The following is a 24,993-nucleotide window of genomic DNA, read 5'->3' on the forward strand; positions in this document are numbered from 1 at the left end:
TACCACGGCCTGTGAAATAGAACGGGATAACACGATCTGCAGAATATAACGGGTTACCACGGCCTGCGGAATACAGCGAGCAACCACGGCCTGCGGAATAGAACGGGCTTCCACGGCCTGTAGAATATAGCGGGCTACCACGGCCTGCGGCTGGTCGCCAAAATTGAACTCTTAAGTCTGACGGTTTGAGACTAAAAAACTCGAATTTTAAATTAAACAAAGGTAAACTAGACATTTTTTTATTACTAATACTTTGTTGTTCTTATTCTACAAGATATTCACAATATGCAGGGTCTTGAGTCACTTATCTCAAACTTTTGACTCAAGTAAATTATGGGCTCTGAATAAAGAATTTCTCATGTCGTTACTCAGATTTCATGGACTAACTTTGATATGGTAGTCGGTCTTAAATGACGCACAACGCCGTCCTCGTTTATGAGAGCACTTCAACTGTTAAGAAGTATATTAGTAGATAATATATGTTTAGAATAGCTGTATCAACAGTTAGATGACAGGAAGTAAAAGCTTAATGATAAAGAATGGGCATTGGCTGACACATTGTCAACGCAAAATCTGACATAGGGATTGTGCATGGGATGTGAGGCAGTAGGCGGACCTTTAAACACCCGTAGAACTTAAATTTCTAAATGATTAAGCTTAGTGCTTGATGATCTGCAATTTCATTGATTGAAAATGTAGGTTGTATTCTAATTTTATCTAGCATGATTGCACGTAACGATGTTCTTGTCATTGAACGTCCCCAATCCCCAGTGTCTCGTCTAGAACCCTGACATGTACCCGCCATAAAATAACAGAAAAAAACGGAACATCATAGAGCATACTAGAAATATAACATTTTATTTCATTGGAAATTCATACACATTTCATAAGTACAAATCATTAAATGTAGGAGTTGTATAATATAACATGTACAGTACACTGGATTTCTAAACAGTGAGACCTTTGATATAACGTTTATAAACACATTACACATAATAAATGTAGTACATGTAAGTACATTTTGAAATATTGAAAGTAAATATCTAAATTCGTCTTTATACCACCAGGGTAACTACTTAGTGTACAAATGGTAGGTGACTACTTCCTTACATATATGTACCAAGAACCACATCATATAATTCTCTAGGCGAACTAAAGAATGTTTGTTTCTTTGTTTCCCGACCGATACTAAATTTATGCATACGACAATATTTTGAACTGACATCGGACATACTTTTGACTTCTGTTTTGTGTTTCTTTCCCATAGTTCCATGTGACGACATCAGGCGTAAAGTACTGTTTATACATCCTCGGCACCCCAGTTTATACAGCGTCTAGTTGATATGGACTAAACAAAATGGCGGCGGTTTTACAGTGGAAATATCAATAAAACATAGCTGATTTTAAACAAATAATCCCGCCCTATGATTTGGTATTGAAATAGGAAACAAACGTTGTTTAGGCCATAATATTATGATATATATTGAACTGCCTCACAGTGTCATGCGACGGAACGAACAGCCTAACAGCACAAAAAGACTGTAATCGGAACACATTCGGCCATTATCCAAAGAAATACAAATAATCTATCCTCCAAGCTTGCCGGAGATCGCCGAGATGTTGCGAATGAATGAGATTGTGTGTTTCCGAATAATCACAACAGATTGTTTTACTATAATTGTAACTTGCATAATTAAAATATTGTACACACTGTCATCACAAGGAGTACAGGTCTGAGAAAAAACAAATAAAATGGTTTTGTACATAATAATCACACAGTACCCTGTTGTCCGTATGTGTTGTTCAAATACACACAATGAATAACATATCACTTCCGTCCAGAAAATAAATAAAATAGACCAACTCCTACCTAATATATTGCAAACAAAGAGTCAATGATGCTTTTGACGAAGCTCTGAATATAATTTGAAAAAGATGCATCATGAACGATATTCAAGGGGCATTTTATATTTACTTTTAGCAACTTGTCGTCAATGTCGGAAAGTTGCATTGCACAAAATGCTTGGACAAACCTTCAGTTCAAATTACCTAACATTAATGATCATGTTGAACCGGAAGTATGACCTCGTGTTCAATGCCACGTGAGAACATGTCGTTTTGTCCCATGTGCCACTACCCTTTTTCAGTGCCAAGTACTAAGCCGTTGTTTTTGAATAGCGTAATTACTGTTTCTTTTTAATTACTTTCACCTTGAACTTTACTGTATGGTCAATATTTAGAACTCATATTCAGCATGTTGCCTTTTTTAAAATGCAGATGAAGTCTAAAGGGCATTCATTTGTGTCATAATTTAATAGGTTTGTTTCATTGTCTTTAGTGAGTATGACCATACACTTCATGGTCAACCAACCAGCGGCGACATCCACTCGATATAAGCGATTGACTTGGCAATAACACAATGTTCGAGATGGAAATCCCGAATTTATAGAAGTCATCATCTTGGCTGTGTGTAAAATAGACAGTCAAACCGACGGACCACAATTACACCTCAGATATATTATTATTAACTTACTGCAAATCAAAGTTCAGAATTGCTATCTTTGACTAGAAAAAATCATCAATGATGACGTCAGTATATGGGTTATCCTGCATGCAGTCATGTATAGTTGAAAGAACCCGGATAACGCGACGATCAAGTGCCCGTATGTGACTTTCCGTGAGGATTGGCTGGATTGGATCACGTGCCATTGAGGTCCGCATGAGTACACTGAGGGGCTCTGGTCCCAGATATAGTTTTACAAATTTAAGAAAAGTGGAGTATCTGATCATACAACACTGGTACAGCGGGGCCAGGATAGAGATCTCGTCATGGCCGGAGCGCCCGAACCTGAAAACACATATTGGCCTCTTGAAATATTTATCACTTTAATCCACACATATTCTGGATGTGGACAATAGGACCTTATCATCAACAGTGACCATCAAACTGAACTACTTGTGTCAATAATGTGTCGTTAAAGACAATGCCGTTGTTGTTATTATTTTCTTGAATTTCCTTCCTTCTTGAAGGGAAAGCTCATAGCTCGTTTTGGCTTAAACATTCTAAAACCTTAAATCAAGTGATGATATGATACCAAATAATTACAGATTATTAAACACGTATAATTACAGATCATTATCTGTGCAGCACCGCGGGTTTGTAAAGTTTAAACAAGCACTAGTGCATATACTCACGCTCGGCCATTGTCAAGATGAAGAAGGAATGTTTCGTTACCGAAGTCGGTAAAAGTTTCATAGTGGTGTCTGTCCATGTTTCCTGAAATTAAAAAAGAGGTCCGTAGAAGTTTCGTAGTGGTGTATGTCCATGTTGCCATAATTTGACTGAAAAAATCGATACAATTTAATCGATACAATTTAACTGTCCATGTTTCATGGAATTAGAAAAGACGTCCGCACATTTGCAGTAGTGGTGTATGTCCATGTTTTTACTGGAATATGAAAACAGTCGGTAAAAGTTTCTTTTCGGCTTCTGTTCATGTTGCCTGTAATCAGAAAAGTGGTCGGTAAAAGTTTCGTAGTGTTGTCTGTCCCTTTTTCCTGGAATTCGAAAAGTTGGTAAATGTTTCGCAGGGATGTCTGCCCAGTTGCCTTAAATAAAAAAGGAATCCGATATCAGATTCGTAGTCGTGTCTATCAATGTTGCCTGAACCTAGATAAGTAATAATTACATTATTTTGTAAGATTCAAAAGAAGAGAATACCCATCCCCTCCCGCACGTACCTGTGAGGAAATCAAACACGTGCATGTCTATGAGGTCGAGGAGGCGGCGGCCGCTCGTGTACGGCTCCTTTTCCTGCACGCGCCCACACAGGTCATCGAACGACTCCCAGTACGCCTTTCGGTGCTTACTGAAACAACCAGAAACATATGCAGAGACCATCGGACAAAGAACTGTACACATGTGAAAGTGAAAACTAGTTTCTTCAGAAAGGTCAAGGTCGAAAAGCGCTGTATCTTTATCACTGTTAATGGCAGTTTTTGACAATCTAAAAGTAATATTTCATTGTTTTTTTAACCAAATTGTCTTACACTAGCATTAATGCACATTTACTTCGCCCAGTAGTTGGTAGTTGCGGGTCATATAAGCAAACTCTAAATCTTTTTTTTTTAAATACCATAAATCTAGAAGTTTAAACCTCTACATTTCCTGGACACACTTCGCTCGTTTCAATGGAAACTGTAGAAATGATATTGCAATTAAAAGGTGTGTTGCATCCACAATACACTGACCTATAAGAGCGTTTCCATGGATTCCGCCAGGTCTTGCGAGGCGCAATTCTCTCGGGCGGCAGGAAGGTTGCTAGGGACGCCTCTAGCGTTGCTGGGCGACCGCACACCGCGTGACTTGTATCACAGTAGTAAGAGCACGTGCCATGGAAGCAGACGTTGTTTGCTGAAGATGACAACGTTTGATCGTAATTTATATTCAATTAAAATATTCCTGTAATTTGTTCTTCTTTACGCTATTCCAAACCTTGGTGCGTCTACTTATAGTAATGAAACAGTACCACAGAATACGTTTAATTGTATTTTCCAATAAATACAATGTACTGTAACAGTAGCTAATTAAAAATGTGCGAGTACCGCTAACAGATGCCAACTCGAGAACCGTCTAGGTTTTTTTCTCAGTTGATCAAAAGGCATTATTCTCATTTTCAGAGTAATTGGCCATGCTATTCAGACGTGAGTTGTCATTGTAAACAACATGACTAATGCTTTTGAGTATTTAGCTTAACAGTTTCCAAGGGTTAGGGTTAATCTGACACTGCTGACACCAAAAGTGTCAATATCTCAAATATTTCTATGAAAAAAACACAACAGATCTTAAATATTATTGCGGAAACTCAATAGCAGTATTGAAGGGACCAACCTGGTGATATGAAGAATGTCTTTTTAAGGCTTGGCTCAGCCAGCCGCTTGATTTCATGGGTCAGATTCACCTCTCGTCCGACCGTCGGCGGCACACGGTAAAAGCCAAGGATCCTGAAATGGAAATGCCCTCTAAAATGAAATCTTTGCTAGGAGTATTTTAACATATATAGAAGACTGGAAGTTTATAAGAAATATGCCCAAATCTGAACTTTGTGAGATCTTATACAAATTGATGACAGGACATGATCATTTTGACTTTCGACAACCATATTATTTTGAGCTGAGTTAGGTATTCCTACAGGTAGACAAACATTCCTGTGATGAATCATGTAATAATTATGGCTATAGGCTGATTGATATGTGTAAAGCATTTGATATTCATATTGTTAATGGAAGATGCGGTAATAAACTGTACAACGGTTCATTCACGACTTTGGGTATAGCCTTATTGACTTTGTGCTTTGTACACTAGAGTTATAAACATTTGTTCGTTCATTTGTTGCTCCTGGTTCAGATCCAGTGTTGTCAGATAATTATATGTATTAAATGCTGCTAGAAGTATATCGAGTGTCTAGGAATATTTGATTTCTTTCAGTGAAAGTAACAGTGTGTAACCTTCGTTTAATAATGAGTGTAAAATACACGTTTATAGTATAAATGCAACCAAACATAGCGATGAAAGATGTCATTCAAATATAGAGTTTGAGAATGAGGCAAAAGATGAAATATGAAAAACAACAAGAATCAACTTAAAATTTTATACTTGTTATACATATATGAACAATAAATTTCGGAATGTGAGATATTTGATACCGTCAGTCATAATGTTGTTGTTTAAGGTGCATAATTTATGATGCAAAAATACGGCTTTTAATTTTAATGCATTATTATGTTAAACTTATTTGACTTTTATGATCAAAACAAAAAAGGATATGCTTTGTGCACAGGTAAAAATAATATAAGCGATATTTTGGGGTCTTTTAAAAACTGAAGATTTTGTGGCTATTTATTAAAAAGTAATATTATAAAGGCTAATCTGTTTTGAAATGAACAAAGATCATATGTTTTTGTTTTGTTTAAATCATTTAAGCATAATATTGCATTAAATGTAGTAATAAAATCTTCACTTAATTTTGCCATCAACCATTATTTTGTCCCTTCAAATAAATCTTCAGGAATGAAGGGTAAAGCTGCGTCACAATCAGTATTCATACTATTTTTATGAATATGCAAAGACATGTGTTAAAGGGACTGTACACCAGATTGGCACCAAAAAAAGTTTTTTTTCTGTAACGAATCTCAGGACAATATAATGTGTAACGCTTTGATATCATAATTGTAAAAAAGTACCAAAATGTAAAAAATAAAATGTGTCGGAGACCGGGTTTGAACCCGTGTCGCCAAAATTGCAGTCCAGCATTGTATCCACTGTGCTACGAGAGCTTACGAAACGAGTGGTATATTTAAGCTATATACCTAACTTGGTAATATCACGTGATAACATCGACTAGCCAATCACGCATTAGGAATGAATTCTACTAGGTAGACATAACCAGTAAACTTTTTTAATGGAAAAATACGAAATAACTGCTAAACTTCAATAATTTGCAAACTATGTGGTACTTCAATTAGTAAGTTTCAATGCATTGTACACATTGATACCAAGTTTATATCAGTTTTCGGCAATTTTCTTTTTTTCCTTGCAAATTGATCATCTGGTGTACAGTTGCTTTAAAAGTAATACCAAATTGTCTGATTTCTTTCTGGTTGAACTGGTGTTCGTCAAGGAGACAGTGTATCGTCTCTTAAGTTTTCCGGTTTCCATAGTGACTTCGTATTACATAGTATAATTGTCTGAGACCTTTCAAAGCATTTTAATGGTGACACAATTGAAGCTGATCTGGAATTGCTGTTGTATGCCGACGATACAGTTATTTTCTCTGAATCAGCCACTGATTTTAAGTGTGCACTTGTACAATGTATTCTTCTTTTAATCTATGGAAACCACAAGTTATTGCTAATAAAACAAAAAATGTTATATTTTCTTAAGAAAATGAAGGAACCTATCTGATTTTTATTACAATAACAATAAACTAGAGGTTGAAGATAAGTATAGCTACTTGGGAATTAATTTCAATTATAACATTAATCCAAAAATATTGTCTGTGATCAAGATCGCAATGCCATCTACTCGATTTAAAATAAATAAATAATAGTTTCTTTGTGTTATAGATCAACTGTTTCATTTAGTTGATGCTAAAGTATCACCATTTTTAGGCCGATTTTTCAACGGGGCAGGCGAGCTTGGCAAATATCGTTAATACTTTTTCGTTTAAGTTTTATTCTGTGTCATTTATTCAAAAGTTTGTATCTAATTCTTATGAAACTTGACCAGAATACTTGTTTGCATGTTGTCTTAAGCAAATATGAATATGGGTCACCTCAGGTCAACAACTAGGTTACTAGGTAAAATCTTTGAAAAAACGACATAAATAAAATTAAGTTTTTTACCAATTGTTATAAAACTTGGTCAAAATAATTGTATGCACGTTGTCTTGAACAATTATAAATATGGGTTATGTCTTAGGAAAAAGAATTTCCGTCATAAATGCAATATTTTTATCCAGTTCTTATAAAATGGGTCAAAATACTTGTCTGCATGTATTCTTGAACATTTATGAATATGTGTCACCTCAAGTAAAAAAAGTCACTAGGTCAAATCTTATGAAAAAAGTCCCCATCATAAATTCAATCGTTTTAAAACAATAATTATGAAACTTAGTCAAAATACTTGTCTGCATGTTTTCTTGAACAATTATGAACAAAAGTCCCCTCAGATAAAAAAAAAATATGTCACTAGATCAAATCGTAGAGAAAATAATCCCCGTCATCAATTCGACATTTTAAACAATATTTTCATAAAACGTGTCAACAACTAAATCGCTTGCTATTCTTTAAATAGTTCAACAGAAACCCCAATGTTGAATTCATTATTTTCTTTCATAAGTTCAATCTTCCAATCCTTCTCATCATGATTTTTGGTCAGAATATTTGAATCCAAGACATTTTTTTACCTGTACTTCTGCTCCAAACTACAATAAATGGTAGTAAAAGCAAATCTGAATAACTGTCCACTAACTATAAATCCTTTTGAAAAAGAAACAACGCCATTGTCAAGGTAAAGTTCCGGCTACAATGCGGCGTCCGGCTACAATGAGGCGTACCGCACTGCCCCTTGTTTTTATATGGTTCTGAAGTTTGGGGATAAGAGCACAGTTCTACTAATGTTAAATTTCAGCTCCATTTTTGAAGCATATTTTGAATGTTAAGGAACGCCTCTAAATGATTGGGATTGATCAAGCTATATTTTCAACATCAGGACATTCAATAATGCAATGAGTTAATATACACTCTCCAAGTAAATGTATAACCTTTAGAATTTCAAAAGTGAAATCAAGTTTGAAAACAACTTGAAATATATGCCTGGGGATCTAACTTAATATTTTTCATTATAGATGTTGTTATAAATTGAAAAAGGTAGACTTAATGATTCTTGACGATATGATAAAATAGGTCAAATATGTTCTAAACATTTATTAGGTGATGAGTTTCACTATGCATTTAGTATCCGCAGTGAGTACATGTAATGTGTTGTGTTTATGGGTTTTATTAATGATTCAAGTTGATTCAACCGGACTATGTATCCGATTATCATTGAATAACTACTGTATTGTAATAATCATGGTTCTTTGTGTTCATGTTTTTTCCCCGTTTTTTAAGTAAATCTGGTGCCTCTAGGGAACTAGTTTTAGATAAAAAAAAAGAATTGAAAGCTTCCCCGCCCATGGCGGTCGATATTTTTATTTGAACACCTTTGACGGAGTATCAGTCAAACGTTTGGCGGAAAAAAGTGTTTGTTTTCACTAGCCCGACCCTATTTTTTCCCTCAAAGTGTGGACTTTTTCGAAATTTCCTTAAAAACGTGCATTTTAAGTTAACATGCTAAAATTTGACCAATTCGTGCTTAAAATGTCGACAAAAGTGATATACGTGAACCATTATATAGGTCGATTTGGTACAGAATCCCGGTTCTCAAAAAAAAAAAAGTACCTACATACCCTATTTTGGGGCGATGTTAGTGTAAACAAGAGTGTTTTTATCCTTAGCATAAAATAATAACCATAATTAATTCTTTGTCATATGTTACATTATTTATGCTACTGTAAATTGAAATCTTCAGTGGTATTTCGTATTCTCATCGAATTCACATCTTTCGTTTATTTTACAAAGGCTCGAACTCAGCGAAAGAAGCTGCCTCGAAGTCCGGTTTGCTCGAATTTTAACAGTGGATATGCGTGGCGAGGTTGATTCATCGAGATTCGACTTAAATATTTCAAAACGGATGTAGATGGTTATACCTGTCTAGATGAAAGGCGGCAATCTCTGCGTTGTGTCTTTCAAAATCCACGAAGTAGAAGTGGTTGGGCAGTGTTTCCTGGTCCCGGGGGTGCCTGAAGCATGTAGCAGAAAATTGGGCACATGAGAAGAAAAAAAACACATACAAAATACATGTTTGTCGTTTAAAAATTAAAGATATATTCGTAATGGGCGTGTGTTTGGATGTTCCTTCCCCCTTTTTTATTCATCAATTGATACAACAACAACAACAACAACAACTACAACAACAATTATTGTTGTTGTATCAATTGATACAAATGTAAATATGAGATTATATTATTAGCCACTACGAACGAATATGTACATGTTTAACTCGGATTTATCGTCGCTTTAATTGTGGGTTTAACTAGCACGCAGTCGGGGCCTTACAGTAGACTAATCCTGACATCCTTGACCCCGGTCGCGCCTCATTTCACCGTTTCAAACGGTACACTTGACACGCAGAACATCATCAACGATACACGTCTTCATTTTAGAAATCTTAAACCAAGTTAGCAACGAGTAGGGGCTTAGCTTTGAGGTCTTTGGTCGGGACGCTCTATCATAAAAAGTGCATGCGTTATTTGAAACATTGCATCAATATAACTCAACAAAATTTAAGGTTCTTAATTAGATTCATTATTCCCTCGATAACTTAAGCCCTTCTCTTTGAGGCTGCGTTCGATGTTATTTCTGATAGCAGGATTTTAAACGGCGGAGATAAACTGGCTGTAGACTCATAGGGTTGGAAGCAAGTGCCCGCGGCGAATTCAAGAACATGAAAATAAATAGAAAGATAAATAGGAAACCGGAGAACGCTTTGAAGTGAGAATTGAGCTTGGTTTGATATTCAAGAAATGTCTGAGAGCGAACGGCTTTCTGTGGTACCACGAACTGTATGTCTCTATAACTTGTTAACTGGTGATATAAGTGTCGAAATAAAGATAAATTGTAGGTTGCAATTCATGTAACATTTAACAAGCTAATAATTTTGATAAATTTATATTGCAAAACTGTGGTTGTTTTAGTTGTTGTTTTTACTCTAAGACAAATCAGCATTAAATGTTTTGTTAACAAGAAAATATCTTAAACAAGGAACTCTTTTGGAAACAGGTCGTGGCGCTTAGGTTAAACTAGTTTAACATTTATTATTACTTTTGAGATACCAACGAACGCTCCAACAAAATACCTCTTATGCGTGCGGCGTACATCTATACCACTGTCATTTGTCAAAAGGTCTTTAAACCTCGACCGACCCGTTCATTCATACTTTATCTGCACGAGAGAACAAACGGTCAACTACGGTCGCAAACATACGTACCTCATAGGTTTGAAGAGCGCCTGACCCTCGTCCGAAAAGGTGACGATCAGCTTCAACTGGGTACCGCCCTCCTTCTGCTCTGTAATGGTTTCACAAGGAAGATCATATTTACATATCTTGCCAAGTGCACATTTCAGTCTTTAAACGGAGCACCTGATACTTTTACCGAACCATAGTAAGGTAAATCACTACGTTTGACAGACTATGGTCAACACGATCCATTTCAAGCTAGAACGGTCAATATAAGGACAGTACTATTCCAATCAAGATAGCCCGGTCCATGTCTAGACTCGATATGAAGACAGAAAAATCCGTATATAAACAGTCTGATCTATATCAAGTCGATAAGGACCGACTAAATACAATCCGGTCCATATCAAAACTGTAATAAAATATAAGGACAATCCTGTCAATATAAATGTAAATATAAATACAATGGAAAACCCAGAACGGTTCATATAAAGACAATCCTAAATCAAAATAGACCAGTCCATATCAAAATAGACCAGTCCATATCAAAATAGACCTGTCCATATCAAAATAGTCCGGTCCGTATCAAAATAGTCCGGTCCTTCAAGTATATAAGTTTCATATTGCTATTTTGAATATATTATGTAAACTTACTATACCAGATGACATCTGTACCAGTATATTATTATTATTATTATACTTTGTTGTTAATTCTGCTATGCTATGGATCTTGTCAGATTTGTTTGCATAATAAAGTCTTCTTCTTCTATCAAAATAGTTCGGTCCATATTGAAACAGTCCGACCCAAATCAAAACATTCCAGTCCATACCGAAACAGTGTAATCCATTTCAAAACAGTGCAGACAATACGAAAACAGTCAATTCCATGTCAAAACAGTGCAGACCATACCCAAACAGTTCAGTCCAAAGCAAATCAGTGCGGTCCATACTCAAACAGTGCAGACCATACCCAAACAGTCCAGTCCAAAGCAAATCAGTCCAGTCCATACTCAAACAGTCCAGTCCATACCAAAACAGTCCAGTCCATACTCAAACAGTCCAGTCCATACCAAAACAGTCCAGTCCATACTCAAACAGTCCAGTCCATACTCAAACAGTCCAGTCCATACTCAAACAGTCCAGTCCATACCAAAACAGTCCAGTCCAAAGCAAAACAGTGCGGTCCATACTCAAACAGTCCAGTCCAAAGCAAAACAGTGCGGTCCATACTCAAACAGTCCAGTCCAAAGCAAAACAGTGCGGTCCGTACCCAAACAGTCCAGTCCAAAGCAAAACAGTGCGGTCCATACTCAAACAGTCCAGTCCATACCAAAACAGTCCAGTCCAAAGCAAAACAGTGCGGTCCATACTCAAACAGTGCGGTCCGTACCCAAACAGTCCAGTCCAAAGCAAAACAGTGCGGTCCATACTCAAACAGTCCAGTCCAGATGATACCAAAACAGTCCAGTCCATACCAAAACAGTCCAGTCCAAAGCAATACAGCTATATAAAAAAGTACGTTCAATACCAAAACAGAATGTTCCATATAGAAATAGTCCAGTCCATATTGAAATAGTGCAGACAATATCAAACCAGAATAATTCATATAAAACATTACGGTCCGTATAAGATCAGTCCGATCCATATCAAAACATTACGGTCCATATCAAAATAGTCCTCGGTGATGCCTGTATGCATTTACAAGAAGTTTTGGTCAATTTTAAGTCAATACGATTCATATAAATACATACCTATGTCGACGATCTGTTGGTTGGCCATGTCATCCATAATGCCGTTGACGGCTGGATCGTCGCCGTCATAGAGCCCGAACTGGTGGATACCCTTGTGGAAGCGCTCCCAGTTGGCTAACACGGGTCTGTGGTTTGAAAACAAAACAAAACGTCAAGACATTATAACTCTGACAGATAGACACCGTCAATATAAAAACAAAAACGTATTTCAGATTGTATCACCAACAAAAGGAACAGCAATTTATCACTGCATTTTTTTTTCTTTGAAGTCCTTCATGTTATAACTCTCGGGATTAAAGACAAAAAAGTCTACATGCTTTTATCTTAAACGGCAGCTCTAGGCTTTGAGAAATTCGTTTGTTTTTATTCAGGAACCAGGCCTCTCGGACGCATTTTATTACCCAACTATACTGGTAACAAAAAACGGCCAAACATTATAGCTCTGTTTTCAATTGTGTTCAAATCACCTAAACCCCAAAAAGCATTCAAATATTGTCAAATCCTGCTGTACATTATCATGACATTTTATCCAAATGCTATAGAACAGTGGACAAGGTGACTCACTGCAGACTCATTGGCATAGAGTTTGAATCCTGCTTACATCGACCACTTCTTTTTTTATATTATATATAGCGAGACGGGATATTTGTTTATTTCAGTGTAAGATCGTATTTTATTTCACGAGTGGCATAAAACACAACATATTTTCACGAGTGGCGAAGCCAGGACTGAAAAAATATTTTTTTATGATCACCAGTTCATATTATCACTCCTTATTTTGCAGTGAAAGTATTAGATTTATATTTGCACTGTTGTTATTTCACTGATAAAACATTATATTTCATCGTTTGCTGTTATTTCACTGATTAAACTTCATATTTCATCGTTAAGCATAAAAGAAATATATTTATTTCCTTTAAAAATCTTTATAAATCTTTCAACTGTCTTACCTCTAAATGTGGGTGTGTTTTTCAAATTATAAATGATATTTATCACCGGAGGTTTTCATACTTATTCGCCTTAGCCACTCGAACTGCTACGGAGTAAATTGGTCATATCATGTTATATTACAGTGTTAATACATTTATAGCTTATATTATTTCATAATGGCATTCTACATGGCAGAAAGTACACCATAAAAAGTGATGAACTGTGTTCCTCTATACACTTAATTTGATCCAATAAACCACATAGAGAACATGTGTCGCAAAATCAACGCTTGTTGCCATAAACTATTTGCTGCACACCCTCTGTGTATAACTTCAAAAGAATGACACAGACAGAAAACAAAGGTTACTTGCACTTTGCATTTCAGAGCCAGGGGAGCATGACGTTTTCAATGTAGCAAAATATTTCCTATGACTAATAACGACTTTTATCATAGGTGAGTACTTTTAATTGCTTTTGTGGAGCGACTTGATCAATTAGTAATTAATCAGAGCAAAGTTTGCATATACACCAAGAGCTAGGGAACTTGTGCACTGGTTATACATAACTCGTTTATTAATAATACAACCTAATGTTACAACAATATTTTTCTCATTGCCAATGTTTATACTCGGATAATGATACTTATTGTATCGTATATACATGTATACATGTATAGTTCTTAGCTTTACAGCATGACTTTTAGTTTTGGATATTATGAATATCTGTTAAGACACGTGACAAAAATAGTTTTAACAAAATGTCTGTCTGTCCGCCAATCTTTCGGCTAGTTCGCACATTGAAACTACTTTTTTGGTTGAACAGAACAGAACAGTACTGTTCTGTTTATTGGGTAATGGTATGTTTTTGTCCAATCAATAACCAATTAGCTTAACTTTGATGAAAACATGTGAACAACTTTTGAACAATTGGCTGAATTTTTTTTTTAAAGGTTCCCGCCTCTCACTGGAATTGTGGGTTTGAGCCCGGGCTTATCAGGGATGCGCTCTCTTCGTAAAGGACACCAGTACTGGTGTCAACCCGCTAAACAGAATCTGTGGTTCATACAATTACAGCTTTCTTCTAAAACCGGTACGGTTTGTTACATATGGAACATCAGGAAAAAGGTTCCATGTACATGTATAGGAAGATAGTTAACAATTTTTTATGTGGAAAAATGCAATTATGTGTGGAGTGAACATGACTAACAAAATAATAAAGAACATTTTGTAACTCAGAACAAATGGTGAATCGGCTTGCATAAATGATTGAAGACCATGGCTCAGATGTTCAAAGACCTTATCTTTGTGAATGTTCATTAATTAGTTACAATTATTTGCCATTTTCATATTTCATGTACCCAAAGACACCTGCGCTGCACTACTGCGTCTGCGTAGTGTGCAGTTGTTGCCGACAATTTAGGTAGTAACCGCGGGGAACTATTAACATCAAAGTTGTACTTGTCGAATTAACGATCTGTTAGGCAATTAAAGGTATTAATGAGCAATTTTCACAACATTTGTGCTGCAACATATCCATTTTCTTCAAAGAATATTTCGTCTGAAATGAGCAAGATCTAAAGCGTCTGCCAAGTTTTGTAGCTGCTATACATGTGTGATGAAAACATGGAGTTTCTTTTGTTTCACACTGAAAAAGAGCAAAGCGCTGCTAGGTCACAATTTTAACCAAAAAAACCCCAGTCGTTTCACATGGTTTACGATTGACGGAAAATGCTATTTCACATTGGTGAAATGTGTGATCACGTAACTTTTCACAGTTTTGGTGAAATGATCTACTCAAACCTCGGATTTTAACATAAATTTCACAATCGTGAAATTAAATAAATATGTTTCACAAAAAAGTATTGTGTGGTACACTAAAGCTGTACTCATTTTTCACGATGCTATAAACCAGTTATAAATAGGTTATACGAAGTATAATAATACAGTTTGAATGCCTGAACGAATAAATAAATAAATGATTTAATATCACAATTCGCTTGGTACCCTTTATTAAACACTCGCAAAACCCAGCATTCTTGAAATTCTTCCTTGTATGCACTTGGCCTTTTCCAAAAAACTTCTTAGTTTATGACAAGGAATAAAATCGAAGACATGCTTTGATTCTTTAGAACATCACATTTTTTTGAGAAATATACGGAGTTTTTATTGACGATTTTTGCTTTGATTTCCATAAAATTCAACTTCTGATACTGAACTATAAAATAAATTCCAGAAACTTGCATTTACATGATGCAAATGCACTCAAATGCACGCTATATCTTCGTCATTAATATTGTTTATTCAAATTTCGACACGAACGGTTTTTAACATAGCACAGAATAAAAAATAATCCCTTACTTCGCTTCATTGCAATGAATTTCTACTTGTTTTCATCGACGAATGAAAGGCGTATATACACACTGAATTACATTCATACGATGTTTAACTGCCAAATTAGATTTACCACGATTGATAATATTGTTTTAATATTCCAAAAAGTTCAATGGGAAAGAAATAAAACACAGTATTTCTACCTTATGGGACTATTATAGTCCACAGTAAATCTTTTAGCACTCACCAATCATTTAATATTTTTTGCGCCTTCAGCTATCAAATACACGGTTACAATCTTGTTATCAGTAATCAATTTTTTCCATAAACGCATTATTTAGTAAGTAGGTAAAGGTTTATCAATCAAAAATGATGTTTGTTATACATGTGTGTGTATTGATTTTGAATAAGAGTGTAACATTAAACAATTTGATCTTCCTACCACGACTTACACGTGTAAGTGCCCATGTGGCCCAAATAAAACATAAACCCATAAGGAGCCATATGCTTTATTTTGCAAAATTGCCTTAACATAACGATATAACGCTTTGAAAAATAATGCTTAACTTTATTTAGTTTTGACATGTGTGCAACTTTTTGATTTCCATTGATGTTAATTGCACTCTCGCATGTAACAGTTATTGTCATGCCATATGTTTTTTGTTATTGTAACAGCGATAAACTATATAGGTGCAAATTAACAATACAATTTCCTGCTCTGTTCTGTTCTGTTCTGCCCTATTCTGTTCTGGGGCCATGAATACGAACAGTGTCAAGTCCAAGTCTAGACTCAGACTCCTGGGGCCATGATTACGAACAGTGTCAAGTCCAAGTCTAGACTCAGACTCCTGGGGCCATGATTACGAACAGTGTCAAGTCCAAGTCTAGACTCAGACTCTTGGGGCCATGAATACGAACAGTGTCAAGTCCAAGTCTAGACTTAGACTCCTGGGGCCATGATTACGAACAGTGTCAAGTCCAAGTCTAGACTCAGACTCCTGGGGCCATGAATACGAACAGTGTCAAGTCCAAGTCTAGACTCAGACTCCTGGGGCCATGATTACGAACAGTGTCAAGTCCAAGTCTAGACTCAGACTCCTGGGGCCATGATTACGAACAGTGTCAAGTCCAAGTCTAGACTCAGACTCCTGGGGCCATGATTACGAACAGTGTCAAGTCCAAGTCTAGACTCAGACACAGAAAAGCACTTTTATTAAATCACAAAGAATCATATTTATTTCATTCGTTTTTATTTAGGTAATCGTTAAGATAAATTTGAATAATTGTACAATTTCGAATTGTTATATAATCCAGCAAATTTGATCAACAAAACTCGTCTAGAATGAAAGTTACAGTGAAATTAAGGTTTGCAGTTTTGCCAATTGAGTCTGAACTCAGACTTGAGACTGTTTATAATCATGGACCCAGTTCATCAACACATTGAGTCTGAACTCAGACTTGAGACTGTTATTAATCATGGACCCAGTTCATCAACACATTGAGTCTGAACTCAGACTTGAGACTGTTCCTAATCCTGGACCCAGTTCATGAACGCATTGAGTCTGAGATTGAGTCTGAACTCAGACTTGAGACTGTTCCTAATCCTGGACCCAGTTCATGAACGCATTGAGTCTGAGATTGAGTCTGAACTCAGACTTGAGACTGTTATTAATCATGGACCCAGTTCATCAACACATTGAGTCTGAGATTGAGTCTGAACTCAAACTTGAGACTGTTCCTTATCCTTGACCCAGTTTATCAACGCATTGAGTCTGAGATTGGGGCTTAAGACCCGGAACTAATATGTTTAATATCAATGCAAATGGCTATGAGAAGATCAGTGATGGCGGATGGTGAAAAATGTTGAATACTTCACGAACATAACGCTTAACAGCTGTTTACACTTTTTATCAAAACAAATAAATAATTAATTTATATTTCGATACATTAAAGAATCTGCTGAGTCTTTAACTAAGACTTAATGTGTAAATGAATAGAGACTTCTTTTTTACTTAGACCGAGCCATTTTTCTTTCCTTATGTCTGTTACCAAATATTTGTAGATAGAGATAAATCTTGAAGTCGTTAAACTATGCAGAATTATCAAAGACACCGGTACGCTTCTACCCCTATGTGCTGGTGATAATGGACCTTCACTCTCGGGCAACATTCATGGACTCACTGGACCCAATTTCTCAAACTATTTAAAGTATAACAGGTTTAAGAAGCTTATTTCAATAAGTCAAAAATACATACTTAAATATAATTTTAATAAATGAAAAATGGTTTATTGTTATAAGCATTACGATAATCCAATTTAAAGTCGAACATTCCTAAAGAAGTAGATGTCACGCAAATTATAGAAGAACAAAAACAGTGAACTTAGCTAATCCTATTAAAATGGACTTAAGAAGTTTAGATAAATCGGGGTCTAGTGTCAGTTATGTTACATAACCGGTGCCCGTTTCAGTAAAGGATCTTAACTGCTTAAATAATCAAAAATCTGTATAAACAAGAAATATAGCAACAGGCTGATGTTTTCATTTTCTTAAATTAACTGTCTGCGATTCTGGCCCAAACATCTCTTAATTTTAAAAGCTTAACAGGCTTAAGTAGCTTATTTCAGTCAGCCAACATATATACTTAAATTTAATTTTAATACATGAAAACTCATTTATTGTGATTATTTTACAGATAATTCCTATTAAAAGTCTTAAAACTCATATCAGAGTAAATAGTACAAAATTATAGAAAATATAAAAAGTTAGCTTAGTTTAATATCTTAGTACAAAATTATAGAAAACATAAAGAAGTTACATTAGCTTAATCCTGTTATAAGGGAGTTAGGGAAATTAGGGCGCGGATGCAGTTCGATTCACACACATTGGTAGCAAAATAAGAAGATTATGACCGAAAATATCTTTTCAATTTACGACTTCGGTTTGTTATTACTTTTGAACAGAACAGATTTGTATTCACGCAACTACATAGTTTCTTGTGACATATAAGTACATTTAAACAAATCAAACTAAAAGACATAATGTTATAACACATAGGATGGATCTTATAAGGAATATATAAGTTTAAACCATTTCACATTGTAAAGGATATAAAGCATGTTCACTTTACATTATTTGAAAATAGTGTTTAGTTCAAAACAAAGTGAATAGTATAATGAGAAAAGTGGTAAAATCTTAGATACAATATCTCATTGCATTAAATGTACTGAACGTGCCTTTAATGCAATGAGATATTGTATCTTAAGATTGTTACCACTATTCTCGTTACTAAAGACAGGCCCGGATCGGTATGTAAAATATATTTAGAAAACTAGCTTAACTATGCTCACCCTCCATTGTAGTTCTCATAGATTGGAAGGCCCATTCCCCGTCGGCGGATCCGTTTACTTTGCAGCTTCAGAAAGTTTCTATATGGCACATTGCGGGTTTTCTCAAAGTTAAACTTTAACCCGTTTGATGTTTGTAACTTGTTTAACATCCTATCTACAAGTTCGCTTGTTAAATTTAACTGGGAGTTCTTTACATAAGAACCGACTAGATTAGGTCTTTGGTTTCTTAGATTTGTGTCGTTTAAATTATCATTATTAAAGCTGTCGCTCTGATATTTCAAATCCTCGTTTGTGTCATTAGCTTTGACTTCCATGGCGCGTTTAGCCATTTCGGGACTAATGTTATCACTTGAGTAGTTACTTTTGTTAAGTCTCTTCCGGAAAGTGAAAATATGGGCGAATTCACCGGAATCCACAGAAAACGTTCGTTTGACGTCATGTCCGTTTGGAAGGAACGGCCGTCGACGTTCATGGGCGATTGGTAGACGGGAGAACGTAAGACAGATTGCGCAGAATGACAGAGCCCCGCAGACGACAAGGACGCCGCGCAAGCGCAGTTTCATAGTCCCCTCCCACATGTATATATACTCCACATGACTTAATGCACCCCGTGCATCACAATTTCACACTTTCACGTTTTGAAACTTCAAAGGGTGGTCTATTGTATCCATTTCATCAATAAACTAACTTCTTTTTAGTACCAAATGCCTCCATGAAGTGGTGTTTGTAAACGTCTGTTTTCGTCCACTAAATTCTTCCAAATTCATCCACAGTTACCAGAGTGTCCTTCACACACTGAAAATATAAAGAACAGCTCGATTAACAAAACTCTAAACAGCAAAAGTACATGGTAGTTTACTATAAACGTTTCTTTTTACAATAAGTCTGCATTTACATAAGTGTGAATTCATCCGATCAGACACAACACATTAGTCAGCTATGCTTGTATCACTTTCATCATCAATATGCAGTAAAGTGCGCAACCGTCTCGTCATGCGCGGGTAGAAGCAATCTGCCAATGGCGAGAGTGTGCACGTGCATTCATTGGCCCAATCCCGCTGTCCTATAGCACACTGGTAAAGCATATCTGTGCTCGACCAGTAGAAATGTAGCCTACCTTAAACCAAATTCAAGACAATAAAAACATAATTATTAAGTGGCTTATTTAAAAATTATATTTTTTTTATTATTACAAACATATTTTTGTTTCCATTAAAATGAAAAGTGGAAAATGAATAAAAAGTAATTGCAATTTTAGACAATCATTTATAAACAAAAATAAGTAACCATTTTCCCTGAACATATTAAACGTACATCTTATGACCTTTAGGGTTGTAGAACATGTTACAGAACGCAGTTAAATAATTAATTAGGCGACGCGGTACGGAATAAACACGGAATTTAGACTAAAAATGACGCGGGAGCAAGTTGTCATGGCGGGCAGATGTGACAACAGAACAAGCTGTTCTCATGATGTGTCCTTGTTGAACTTGTATTTCATCGACATTGCGGTTAAGTCGAATACATACAATTTCGTATGTTGAGTGTAAATGTTAAAACTCCTGGTCCCAATTGGTCACGAAACTTCTTAAGTTTAACCGAAGCTTAAGCAGCTTTTTCAATTCACCAAATAACACAATACATTTGATTTTGATATATGAAAAAGGGTTTTATTGTGATGATCATTAAGTTAATTCCCATCCAAAGTCTTAAAAAATCTAAGGAAGAAAATATAATGCGAATCATAGAAAAACGATAATGGTGACCGTAGTTTAATCCTGTTGTAAGGGAAAATGGCCCTTGCGACATATAGTTAATATAGTAACGTGCGAGTCAAACAAACACCAACAGATCCCTTCAGGGAAAAGCATGCTCGATCCTGAAGCATGTTGAACTGGTCTTTATATACACTAACTTCTCTATTCTTACAGATCCCGGGCTTTGCTAATTTGCATATTACCAAGTTAACATACGTACTACGAACGTACTTCCGTTTTATACGGAATATTATGATCGCACATCCGCCTACAGCGGACCGTTACAATATTATTAAATCACAATATATATGTTCATTTTTATAATTATTTATTTACTAATAATAAATCTAAAATTGTAAAAAGCGGCTGGCAATGCTGTTAAATGCCGATTGCTCGACTACAAGATTTATTATTTTAAATATACGTAGACTAATATTATTCTCAGTCATTCCTCTCACACACAACTAAATAAAGCATTGAAAGAGCGTCACCGCGAATAACTTATAATGCAGAGAAAGCATTTTAAATCGTCTCAAATAACTTAATAAATCAGGAAAAACGAGCACTCGGATCTTCATACCTTAAGTCATAAAATTCAAAACTTAATTCGCACGTTCAGGCACTACACACGATGAACATTCAATCTATCTCCGACCCCCACCCCGCCTCTCTCTAAGGAATACCCACACCCCTTCACCCATTCATTAATGGGTTAGGGTTACTACGTCTTTGTCTGACTGTGAGGCGAGCGATAATGTCACATGCTTCACATGCAGCAACCTTTTAATATCGAGTTGATATAATTGCAGCGTTTACGATATCAAAGTGTATACACAGCTTTTGTAAATGCGGTTGCAACAATATATTAATTATTAATTGCTGCTGTCTTCTTTTCATCATAAAGCCTTTTTTCGTTCATTATATATAAAGCAATTCATTGCACCGTGTTTTCGTCTGCACATGCCCTGCCATATGGGAACGGGAACAAGAAGAATGGGCGTAACCGTTCTATAACTACCGTTCAGATAAATTAAGACACGGTTTACTTAAACCGCACACAATTTATTGAACAGTTACGTCATCCGCAACCCTCGTGATTGAAATAATACTCTCATGCTAAAGCGTTTGATAACTCGGGTGTATCTTTTAATTAAAGCATTGTTAAATTCAATTTTAGCATGAATTCAACAATGTATGTTCGCGTTGATAGTTTATATAAACAAGAACTCACAATTACAATAACATATAATTGTACTATAAATATACATACATAATATTAACCACAAATATCAACTTTCTTTTATGACACTTTACTTGGTTAATTCTTTTTTAAGCATAACACCTTAATACTTTGGTATTCAAAAATAATTAGTGATGATAAATATGTTTCATTTCTAATAAGCATGCCTTTAATATCACACGTAACCAGCTTCATTTGAGTTCAAATTGTTCCGTTTCCATGCGGGCTTGACCGATGTCAAATATCCAACTAAACGTGGGCGCAAACACGCAGACCAACGTATTCTGAAAAGACCTTAATATACAGCGTATTTACTTAACCGCAGGATATATCTCTTTCTTAAAACGTTTCTATGGGAACGTAAAATAAACTCGAAAAAAAATCATCTGTAGTGAACGAATTTATTTAAATATGAGTATAGTAATACTTCCTACATGGATGAAAGATATATCTTTAAGACGGTCTAAACCTTACTTTCCGAAGAAATACATCCACACATATACACCTGCACTTAGGAGAAGCACTCCCAGACTGGAATTGAAACATCCGAACCTCAGATGTTATTTTCACTGAATTTTCTTAAAAGGGTAATAGTGTTAGAAAGTTGTTTCCATGGTGAAAATTTCCTTTTTATTGATAATATTACAAGAAAGGTTACGCAGCATTTGTTCCACGCACGAACAATGAATCACGCGAGAAGACAGACGAGACAGCTACTTTTTTAATGCTGAAATGCAGATAAATTCACAATTAATGAAACTACGTTATTTGCTGTACAGATCAATGCTTCGGTATAAGATATGAAATAACGACATCCATGTATATAAGCGTAATATTTGATTTTAGATATTTGCTTACATGTATATCTTATGACTTCTTTTTTTTAAAAATGCCATTATGTTCCGTTTGTTTTGACCAAGTTTGTTAGGGGAAGATTTTGTTTCACCCGTATATGTGAATAATATGTAAGACTAATTAACAATTAATCAATTATTTGAAGTCAGTAAATTTTTATTTACTTTGCAAACATGGTGTTTTCTTATCGATTGACTGACACTTTTTTACCTAAAAAACTTGAAATATATGTAAAATTGCACCGTCGGTGAATGAATTACTACAAAAGGGAGGGGATACCCATCCCTGACCCATCCCGTTCAGTCCGACATCCCTTAAAGTGACACTCTTATTCAAAATCAATACATACACATTTTGCATGTATAACAAACATAATTCTTGAGTGATAAACTTTTAACTACTTACTTAATAATGCATTTATGGAAAATGATAATTACTGATTATAATACAAGATTGTATTTATTCAATAGCTGAAAACGAAAAAAAAAATGGTGAGTGCTAAAAGATTTACTGTGTCTATAGTCTCATAGGGAAGAAATACCGTGTTGTCTGCACATTTCTTTCAAATTAAACTCGGTATCCTTCATAAGAACCATTGTTTAAGATGTTTATTCATCCTTTTTGGTAAATTAAAACAATTGTATTAATTGTGGTAAGTCTTATTTTGGAGTAAGAGTGCATATTTAAATAAATATGGTTGTCAATGGTTCGGTGAAATAAATTAATTGTACATCGTAACATTCCAGTAAAGGGGGCGACTCGAGAGTAGTAGTAGTGAAGTAGATTAGACAACACTAAAAGATAAGACAGACATTTCCATTCTGAATTTAAAGAACGTCCCCATCCTCAGGGACAGTTCGCGCCGAAGTGTTATTAACCGTGATTGAGGCGTTCCGGAAATGGAGACAATTCTCTGAAATGGCTACTTGATGAGGTTTCCTGAGGACACCTCCTTGGCCCTAATGTAATCAATTACTTTTTCAATTACATACATACGAAAAATAATACATAATCCTAACGAAATTAGTGGCGGACGGCTCCTAACACAGATTGTCTACAACGAAATCTGTACCTATCTAAAAATGAGTTGTATGTAGCAAAATATTGTGTACGTCAGCGAGTGCCTTTTTTGCTAAACGATTTACGTATTAAGTATAATTCTGAATATTTCTTTTTAATATATTAAATGTGGTTATTGTGTTGATTCTAAAAACAACTCAGAAATCAATTAATTGTTATGAAAAAGAAAAAAAAGAAGTGAATGAATTGAGCCCGTAATTTAATAACGCAAATCTGTTCCTCCCTTACAAGTATTTAAGTGTTTAATAGTAACCTTATTTTTTATTAATTTTGTATCCCTTTAAGATTTTTACCCTGGATTCCTTACGATTCAGAAATACTTGTTCATTTTGATACTAAAACCTGATGAATCTCCGGGCTAGAGACCTTACAAAAAAGGATTCTGGGGAGAGAGAGAGAGAGGGAGTGAAAAAATCTCTCTGTAATTAGAATCCATCAAATATAAATAAATCCTATCGTTTTACAGAGAATTTCTCGGAGTTCAAGCTACGCTAAGCTATGATGGACTTCCGAGACGCTAATTCAAAGGCAATAAAATTACTGAGCCCTTCGGACACATTAACGCTTTTTTATCTCGAAAAAGAGATTTTTTGGTAATAAAACAAATATGAGAACATGGAAAGTAATTTGTTGGAACACGTTTGTACGTACCTCGTTATTTCCAAGGAAACCGCACATTATTCCAAACTATCAATGGAAGTGTTTGAACGAGCAATTGTAAGAGTTTATATATTCTACGAGGCGAGCTCAACTGGAAAATGAATTAGCATATTGCACATCTGTAATATTTTGACAAAATTTCTGTCGTTCACTTTAATCCGTTTTAGCTATGTTATATTCACTATTACACATGGTGAAAGTATTATTCATTTGTTTGAAATAATTGTGAATGTTACTTAAGACGTTTTGTTAACTATGTTACCCTTGTATTCAGGTCAGAACCAGTCAAACTGATTACAAATATATATGCTGTTATTCAATCCCACACCAGCGCATTTAACATCCTCTTATCGCTACTCCGCGGCTCATAATGTAATGTCCATTCCTTATTAACCAAGCATCTGTTCGCCGTGTTTCTGAA

General features: G+C 35.4%; 1 protein-coding gene across 9 annotated transcripts in view; it reads right to left on the reverse strand.

Annotated features, from left to right (window-relative positions):
* Positions 1 to 842: 842 nt before the first annotated feature.
* The window catches only part of LOC128244457 (extracellular serine/threonine protein CG31145-like), a 40,442-nt gene continuing 16,291 nt past the window's right edge, over positions 843 to 24,993 (reverse strand). For 7 of the 9 annotated variants that reach the window (XM_052962488.1, XM_052962470.1, XM_052962506.1 and 4 more), the window contains 9 exons: positions 18,981 to 19,775; positions 12,373 to 12,497; positions 10,652 to 10,730; positions 9,312 to 9,404; positions 4,892 to 5,004; positions 4,252 to 4,414; positions 3,742 to 3,869; positions 3,196 to 3,277; positions 843 to 2,848 (listed from right to left, as the gene is read on the reverse strand). In XM_052962488.1, the coding sequence (XP_052818448.1) occupies positions 2,566 to 2,848; positions 3,196 to 3,277; positions 3,742 to 3,869; positions 4,252 to 4,414; positions 4,892 to 5,004; positions 9,312 to 9,404; positions 10,652 to 10,730; positions 12,373 to 12,497; positions 18,981 to 19,558 (1,644 nt within the window). In that variant the 5' untranslated portion in view covers positions 19,559 to 19,775 and the 3' untranslated portion in view covers positions 843 to 2,565. Of the gene's footprint in view, positions 2,849 to 3,195; positions 3,278 to 3,741; positions 3,870 to 4,251; positions 4,415 to 4,891; positions 5,005 to 9,311; positions 9,405 to 10,651; positions 10,731 to 12,372; positions 12,498 to 18,980; positions 19,776 to 24,563; positions 24,814 to 24,834; positions 24,970 to 24,993 lie in introns of those variants that run through there. The other 2 variants (XM_052962512.1, XM_052962462.1) reach the window with 2 other exon arrangements.

This window comes from Mya arenaria, chromosome 2, assembly GCF_026914265.1.
Source record: "Mya arenaria isolate MELC-2E11 chromosome 2, ASM2691426v1".
Classification (NCBI taxonomy): domain Eukaryota; kingdom Metazoa; phylum Mollusca; class Bivalvia; order Myida; family Myidae; genus Mya; species Mya arenaria.